The following is an 8,917-nucleotide window of genomic DNA, read 5'->3' on the forward strand; positions in this document are numbered from 1 at the left end:
GATGATTTGGGTCGCATATTATCTGCAAAAGGTTGCAGTTTCTGCCTCTTGATTGGTGGAAAGTCACTGCAGTTTGTTTCAGGTCACGTCGCTGATTGATCATTGCATACAGCTCTGAGTAAAAACTGTGACTGATCAGATTATCACTGCTGCAAACACTCAGGTCTAGATACATTTGCTACTATAGGCCAGGGGAGCAGTGGAATATCTGTCCCTGTGAAGGGTTGTGTAGTTTGCACTTACAGTCAATTTAGTTTAAACGTCCTTGGTCGTGTAAAACGTTGGACAGATTGCAGAGCTCGAACTGGCAATAAAATTACCAACTCTGTCATAACTGTGGCCGCCAGTGTGTTATTACTGTGCACTCACTATATTTGGGCAAAATGTTGAACATGTGCTAACCAAAGTAGCCCTCCTTTGTGGTTTTAGCGTAAATATTCACTGCCGTCTCGATGAGCCGCTGGAATAGAAAATGTGCAAAAATACATAGTTAACCTCAATATTGGGAGCAGTTTTCTTCCCAGTTTGAAGACCCCTGGGTGCTGATGACGTGTCAGCTGTCATCTGAGTTCTTTTAATACAGTTTGACTGTAACAACATTCGTTACAAAAGTATAGCGACGTATCTTTTTGCAGATAATATTAGAGTCATTCTGATTCTGACTTTAAGACACGCGATGAAGAATTGACCTGAAAGAGGAATACAGCGGCAGAACGTGGTTCCAGTGTTGACTTGCTTTCCTGCTGTTTTTAGCTCAGTGAGGATCTCCACTATTCCAGCGTTTGGTACCATCATGGAGACCGTCACACAGAAAGAGGTACGGACCCTGCTGTTTACAGCTGAAATCCAGTCTGTCTAATGCGCAGTTGACATTTAATTGAGGATCAGTTCACTAATCTGTTAGATTTCACGTAAATGCCTTTTCTGTGTGTGTTTTAGCTGCTGGAACGTGTAAAAATGCAGCTGGCATCATTCCTGGAAGACCCTCAGTACCAAGATCAGCACTCTTTGCATATAGAGATTATCAGGACGTTCGGAAGGGTTGGACCTAATGCCGAGCCACGCTTCAGAGATGAGTGTACGTACAAAACACTATACAATATATTATCAAAAACACTTCTTAACACCACAACATACCCTGTCTGATATTTTTCTCCTTTGCGTTTTTCCCCTATTTGTCAAGTTGTCCTCCCGCACCTTCACAAGCTTGCTCTAGCTAACAACAGCCAGGCGGTGGAAAGCAAGAGGATCGACATCGCCACCCAGCTGTTTGAGGCCTACAGCGCCCTCTCTTGCTGCTGTATCCTTCTTCTTTTTTTTTTGTGATGTTTAATTGTTTAAACGGAGGCATATTGTAGTTCTACCCTTCCGTATCCCTATACCCAAACTAAGTTAAACATGTCCTCAAAGAGTCATCTCTCTCTTTTGTAACTACTTCATGTACACAGCTGGAAGGATTCAGGGTGATGTTTTGAGGCAGTGGGTGTCGGACTATAATATTACTGGTCAATTGCCCTGATTTGCTCCCAAGTGCCAGTAGTTTAGCGCGTGATGCTACGTATCGGTGAGGCCCCACTGCCTGAGAGTACAGCTCACTGTGTGCGTTGGCATCGTTTGTCTTTCAATTGGCAGTAAGAGAAAGGAAAAATAGGCTGTCTCCATTTTGGGGCTACATGTAATTACATGGTTGGTTGAGCAAAAGAAAGGACAAGAACGGGAGAGAGCGTGTGAGAGCAGGAAAGACGGAACGTCAACGCCAACCCTTGAGGACGGCTTCCAGGATAGGGCTTGCTGCTTTTTTTTTTTTTTGTTACTTCTACTCATCTCTGTCATCTTTCTCTTCTGTGATTCCTTCTCTTCTCTCTACTTTGGCTTTCCTTAGACGAGTGTGCCCCACCCAGGTCCAACACACACACACACACACACACACACACACACACACACACACACACACACACACACACACACACACACACACACACACACACACACACAGATGCAGAGGACAGCTGGGCTGAGGTTCATTCCTGTGGATTTTTGTCAGGCTGTCATTTCCCAGCGCACTAGTGTCCAGGAGGTATAGCCCTGACCTCAAAGGCTTTACCTCCCACTGCATTTTTTTTTTCATGTAATCCGTGACCAGCTCTGAAACAGTACATTTCCATCTCTCTCTCCATACATATGTATATATATATATAATTTTTTTTTTCCTCCACTGGCTTTGCGCTGATTTGAACATGTGGCAGAGCACATGCAGCCACGGACAAAGTCCCGCCAAACTGCCCTTATTTGGGGCAGATGGTTGCCAGATTTGATCTTTTTAGCAGAACAGGGTGTACAGCGTACGAATGAAATTAAATATTATAAAAGTGTCCTCTTGTACTTTTCTACATTTATATATATTATGATATTTTATGATGATGATCAAATGTTTACAGCAGACACCTTGTGCCCCTTTTTTAAAACTTGAGACTTTCCTGAGGTTTTAATGCAGCGACCAGGTGACGCTTTGGCAGAAATATTATGACTGTGCAGCTGTCTCCGTAGGGTCAGGTCTCTGTATTTGTTTGTTGCCTCCGTTAATGACATGCTAAACTATACTATCTCAACTTCTGAACAATAGAAGGTCAAAGATGCATCTTTTTTATTTTTTAATACAGTAATATGCACTTCACCACAATGGCAAAACAAGAATAGTAAGTTATGTGAAAGCATTCAGACCTTCCGCCAAGCGCTTGGTTAAAGCACCCTAAGTCGGACTGAAGGTCCAATAACATCCTGGGAATGTTCCTATGAGCCGAGAAAACCTTTCCATTGGAAGTTTCTTCTACTGTTTTTTTTTTTTTTTTTTACAAAAAAGCAAGCATTAGCTCCCTTCCCTTTTTTTTCTCGGCAGAATGTTTCAGGTCAAAGTTTCCTTGAATTGTCTTCATCCCAGTCTCGGATGCTGACCACCTGGGGAACTGTTTTCCCTCCTCTGCTGTTCTCTGCATCCACTTCACCTCTTTCCTGACTAATCCATCAGTTATTTTTTGCAGATGGCCATCCATTCATTATCTATGCCCGCTTATTCCTATTTAGGGTCACGGGGATAAGCATCCCCACAAAACGATGTTTCCAAAACCATGTCTGACTGTAGGGATGCGATGGCCTGTGCCAGCTTTCCTCAGTACATGTTGTTTGGTATTGTGGCCTAAAGACTTCACTGCTTGCTTCGTCTAATCAGAGGATTTTACTCCTTCGGGTTCTTGTTGGCAAAATGATCATTTGGCTTCCTCTTAGTGAGGGATCATTTCAGTCTGACCGCTGCATGGGCATGAACAGTGGGAAGCTTCCCTGACGGTTATCCTTCTGTAATCCTATCCTGCCTCCATCAAGGATCGCTGGATCTCACAACCACTGGCTTGCTAGTTACTGGCTTCACCAAAGCCTTTTCAAATTACTCCCTTTTTACTTGGCATATCAGATCAAAGTGTGTGTTGTTGTCTCCCAACTTTGCAAGTTTCCATGATAATGTAAGGGAAAGTGTGATAATGGGAAAAGCTTTAGATTGTTTTCCTTTTTAAAAAAAATAAAAGTGACAAGCCTCCCTATTAGTTGTGGATTTCAAAGTTCTCCACACATTTCTGTTATTGAATGTCATCAGCTTTGCGACCAGACGGTGGGAAAATAAGTCAAAGCTTCCTGGTGAGCTCTGCTGCATCTTTTCCTGGTGGAAGTAGAATTCTTTGGAAACCTTTAAAGGCTCTGAAAAGTTTGTGCATCATTTGACATTTATTTAATTGAGCTGCGTGGTGCTTTTGCTTCAGTTGGTGTTATTGCTGTACAGTTTTTTCCTCTTAGCCCTTAACTACCTGCGCAGTCATTTCAGAAGAGGTGATGGTCAACCATTTCCTGCCGGGGCTCAGGTGTCTGCACGCCGACATGGAGCAGCTATCTCCAGAGCATGAGGTCAGCAGACGCACAGAGACGTTCCTGTTGAAAGTATTTCCCATGCTTATCTTCAGATACTCACATGTGTGCACAATTACATTATCACATGCGCATGCTTACGCGCTGCTGCACCAGGTCAACTGCCGTCTTCTGTCCAATTATTTCCAGAATATCTTGTGTAATGACTTCACAGAGTCTGATTCTTCTTTTCCTCTTTCATGCACACACTCAGACGCACAACCTAGCATATTTATTTGTGTCCCTTAGTCTCACGCGATCCATTTCATATGTGCATTTTCCGGAGGTGACTAACAATCACCTGACTCTTTTCCTCAGCTCACTTCCAGCCTGTCTGTATGCTCAGAAGCACAAATACATGCCAAGGCTTTATTTTATCACTGTTGGTACAGAAGTGGGGCCGCTCCTCCTGCTTTGCTCCGCTTCAGTGCTTCAGAGTATCCTGTTAAAATATGTTTTACATGTGGGATAGTCTTGGGGTCTTGGAGCGACACATCTCAAAAAATGTTGAGTAGCAGAAGGCTGGAAAAGTAAGTGATACTAAAATGAAACTCCTGGAGGGACATCTCACAAATAATTGGGTTGCTTCCCCGATCTGCGAAAAAAAACTGTCTCCAAACTGTGAAAAAGCATCAGAATAACGTTCCTCAGTGTAAAACTGCCCAGTCATTAAATAGCCCATCATCTACAGTACAAACTATCATCAAGAGATTCTGAAATATTTCAACTGATGAGGCCTAAAACATATTTGATGCCCGTGATCTCCGGGCCTTCATGCAGTTTGGCTTAAAGCAGACACCATTCTGTGAAAGGGATCGCTACGTGGAAACTCACCGTCTACAGGAGCTGCATTGGGGCCTGCGGAAAGTGCAGCTTGTACATCGACCAAGGAAGCAGCTATGCTGAAAGGTTGAAGCTTTTTCAGAGAAGCCCTTGCAACTTTCAGCAACACAGTGTTAAACAGTTTACTGCATCAATTTCAAAGGCATAGCTTTGTAGTAAGTTCAGTCCAGACCTTTCATCCGTTGAAAACATTTGGCATATTATGAAACACAAAGATATAACAAAAGACGACCCCGGACTGTTGAGCTGTTCAAATCCCATATGAGACAAGTCCCAAAACTCCAACTGCTTGTCTCCTCAGATCCCAGACTTATACGCACTGTTGTTTAAAGAGCAGATGCTACACAGTAGTAAACATCACCTTGTCCCAACTTCTTTGTGGGTTGTAGCTGCCATCAAATTCAAAATGACCTTTGTTTTAATATCCTCACCTAACATCTGATATGCTTTCTGTTTCTGAGATTTGCAAATTGTTTACATTTTTCTTTTTTTTTTTTTAATCTGAGGTGTATTATTTCTTTAAACGTTACAGGTTTGTACAGTTTCTGATTAAGCTCTTTCTTGTTTGCAGGTGATTCTCAGTTCCATGATCAAGGAGTGTGAAATCAAGGTGGAAAACAGAGGCATGTCAGATGCACAAGGGTGAGAAATGTCATTCACACATCACCTCCTGTGGAAAGATAAATATATATATATTATTTTATTTTTTTTATATATATAAATATATATATTGCTTGAGTGATGTAATGTAGCAGTTTCACGTCAGCGTTACCTGTAGGAATCCCTCATTATTATGGATTTATTCCTTCCAGGAAAGGTGACGGTGTAAATGTGTGCGTATGAAAATGAGATGTAAATATAGGTCTGCGTGTGCTGATGTTTCACTCAGAGATCTCTGCTTCCATCAATGCTTAAAAACTATCAGGGGAAAAAAAGCACTGGAAGTGTTTAAGTTCTGTTTAGACGTCACAGATAATTATATAAACACAAGTGACACACCAAACTATGCAAACCCCACTCACAAGAAGACTATACAATATAGTGTGGCATTTAAAACGTATTATTGATTTGATGTAAAGGCATTCATTGCTCACCATTCAGAGGGCTCTCGGTTCCCTAGATTAATTGTTTCTACTTAAGTGTTTCTGCTACGATATATGATGTTTGTCCTTCTAGGGAGCAATAAAGCACCTCAGTAGGGTGGTGTCCTTTCTCTGCTGTATCACTCACAGTGCTAACTAACTCAAAAGAGGAACTTGCAGAGCCGTTAGACTGTAAAAAGCAGGAGGGGGTTGGATTAGCAAACAGCTACCCCTCTAAAAAAAAAAACAAAGGTAAAGGGTGAGGTCTGCTCTGATCGCAGAGCGTTGAGTTTAATTGAAGCTTTGTGTCTTTGTGTCTTCTTTTCTGTTGCTAGATCCATGTCCATTGCGTCCAGTTTGGTGGGTGAGGATGCCAAGACCAAGTTTCTGAGCAAGATGGGACAGCTGACCACCTCTGGGGCCATGTTGGCCAACGTCTTCCAGAGGAAGAAATAATATTGCCTGAACGGTCATCGCGATGAAGTCACAAGCTCACACCGTCTTCGGGAGTATTTCATTGTACTGGAGGAGGCATTGGGTCAGCGTAAAGTGAAGGAAATTCCAATGTAAAGTTTAATTGAGTTCAAATATGAGGCTTCGCTGGAAATTTGAATAATTAGACATATTTGAGGCAGCAGATTTACCTGCTACTTTTAAGAGAAGAGGGATGTATTTTGCAGTGAAAGCCTATGAAGTGGGTTTTTTGTTTTTTTTTCTTCTGCTTTTCCTTTCCTTAATCCATCACCACGACAAAAGCGTCATCAAGGAGAGGGGATTGCTTTCATGAGTCCGTGTTCACGTCGTCAGTTCAGAGAGAGAAGACAGAAGGAGAGGGAAAGAGGGAAAAAAAAGAAAAACACTATCGACATTCACCCAAAGTCATGACGAGGTCTTGTTATCCGGACGTCACTGGACTCGGCGCCGCACACGCTCTCATTTCAGAAGAGATTCTCTCGTGTCTAGGAAACAAAACTCTGAGCTTAGCCCGCTGGATTTCAAGTACATTTTTTTTTTATTGCCCAGCATTTTGGTTCAAAAGGTGGTGAAATATAAACTTGAAGCTGGAAGGGAAATTAAAGTGACAGTTGGAACCACAATATCGCAGCGCGTCCACTCAGAACGCCTCGTACAGTGCGTCTGTGCGGCTCAGAAGTATTGCCTACTTGAAACTATAAATAGTGGTCTTGCCTTTATTTCTTTCAAGTCTCTTTCTGGTTTCTGTTTTGATAGCTTCTATTTTATAACTTATTTATGTCTTAATGAAGGAAAAAAAAACATTCTTTATTCCAACTTCCAAAGAAATTTGCACTTCACTTTACTGTTTTGTTTGTATCCTGTATTTGTTTTTGTTTTAATTTGTTTTAATTAAGTCTTATACATGATTATCACTACTGTTAATGCTTTTTTTGTTCATTTGTTTTTGGCAGCGTGAAGTGAAAGGAGACACTGGTATTAATTATTCCTCCTATGTTGCATCATCTCTGTGTTGCAGTGTCTGTTAATTGTTTTATTTGTTCTTTTTAAGTGGGTATTTGGTTCTGTTTTATTTATTTTTATTTTGTTTTTTTCTGGAGGTTATGCTTGAATAGAAACAGTAAATGAGTGTATGATTCACTGAATTCCGGAGGAAGGTACTCATTGTGTATTTCTGAAATTTGTGTCCTGGTGTAATAAAAGATGGAGATCAGTTGTGTTACTTCGATGTCCTCCTCGGAGCTTCACTGACTGACCCCGCACACTTTTAGACACTTTTCTCGGAGCGTTACAAAGTGTAACTATGACTCGAGACTGCAGATGTCAGCGACTGTTGAACGCTGTAAAACAAAGGCATCTAACGGAACAACACACACTCCTACTGTCTGTCTTCTCCTTTGATGTGGCCTACAGTCTGCTCAGCACAGCAAGCCAAAGTCCATGCGACGGGACATTCCTCACACCTTACTCCCACTCAAACAGAATACAAAGAAATTAATAAACACCACGGCCCAAGAAGTAACAGGCTTTAAACATTCCCAGCTAACCTGCAGTACAGTCCCGTACACCAAGTTGTGTTAAAATTTTACAAAAGCGGTCACACTTACGAGGTGCTTGAACACATCTCATGGTGACCTCTGTGATAAAGGACATCATTTGCATAATCAGGGTAATATTCAACCACCATCACTGATAAGTGACCGGGTGGGCAAATACTTCATACACGATGGGGTGGAGAGGTTACATGAGCTACATGAGTGTGGTCGCGTATCTGCAGATGTGTATTTGCAGAGGTAGATCTCAAATATGTGTGATTTCTATCTATAGTGAGAACTTGAAGTTTGGTTCTTAATGTGTAAAAACAATTCAACAATACTCTTGTTTGCACTGCCGGGTGTAAACCGGTTTTTCCTTGTATGTAATAAAAGTTCTCCTGGCATTTTGTTTATGCATGAGAACAATGTCGACAGTGAGCTTTTACATCGGTGACTCACTCATCACATCTGCCTCCCGAAGCCAGCCGAGGCAGCGCAGATCCAATCCTAAAACCACCGGAACAGACCGGCTCTGACTGCGTGTCATTATTCCACTCGGCTCTGAGTGTATTTGAGGCCTAATGTGCATGTTTTTCTGGCCAGTGTTTTTTTCACAGTGTTCATGGGAAACCAGGCCTATCCCTTAAAGCTTCCTCCAGAATGTCTTTGTACTAAAACAAGCTGCGGCTGCTTTGTTGTATGGAATGAGGGTGTTTTGTACTAATCAAAACCATTCGCTGAGTTATAGGAAGTGTGTGCATTTTTGAGCTGAAAGCCTAATTCCTGAACATGGACTGGCTGACTTGTAATGCCGAGCAGCAAAGTTTGTGTTCAAGCTACTAGAAGTTTAACACTCGTAAACCTGCCAAAGTCACATTTTCGTACGTCAGAACCGGCTGCTCCTCATATGAGGGTTTGAGTTGAGGCCTGACGTTGCCCTCTGTACATCGATGCCATCTTTTTGCGGACAGGATGTGGTCTGATCTGGACTCTTGCAGTACATTCAGAGTTTAACTGTGGCCTCTGATTGCG

The 8,917-nt window shown here is 42.1% G+C and overlaps 1 protein-coding gene across 1 annotated transcript in view; it reads left to right on the plus strand.

The window, feature by feature from the left end:
* The window catches only part of relch (RAB11 binding and LisH domain, coiled-coil and HEAT repeat containing), a 34,957-nt gene extending 27,385 nt beyond the window's left edge, over window positions 1-7,572 (plus strand). Inside the window, exons 26-31 of the mRNA XM_061713831.1 lie at window positions 754-817; window positions 940-1,078; window positions 1,184-1,300; window positions 3,863-3,951; window positions 5,366-5,436; window positions 6,212-7,572. Coding sequence (XP_061569815.1) covers window positions 754-817; window positions 940-1,078; window positions 1,184-1,300; window positions 3,863-3,951; window positions 5,366-5,436; window positions 6,212-6,332 — 601 coding nt within the window. The 3' untranslated portion in view covers window positions 6,333-7,572. The remainder of the gene's footprint in view (window positions 1-753; window positions 818-939; window positions 1,079-1,183; window positions 1,301-3,862; window positions 3,952-5,365; window positions 5,437-6,211) is intronic.
* The last annotated feature ends 1,345 nt before the right edge of the window (window positions 7,573-8,917 follow it).

This window comes from Cololabis saira, chromosome 22 (assembly GCF_033807715.1).
Source record: "Cololabis saira isolate AMF1-May2022 chromosome 22, fColSai1.1, whole genome shotgun sequence".
Classification (NCBI taxonomy): domain Eukaryota; kingdom Metazoa; phylum Chordata; class Actinopteri; order Beloniformes; family Belonidae; genus Cololabis; species Cololabis saira.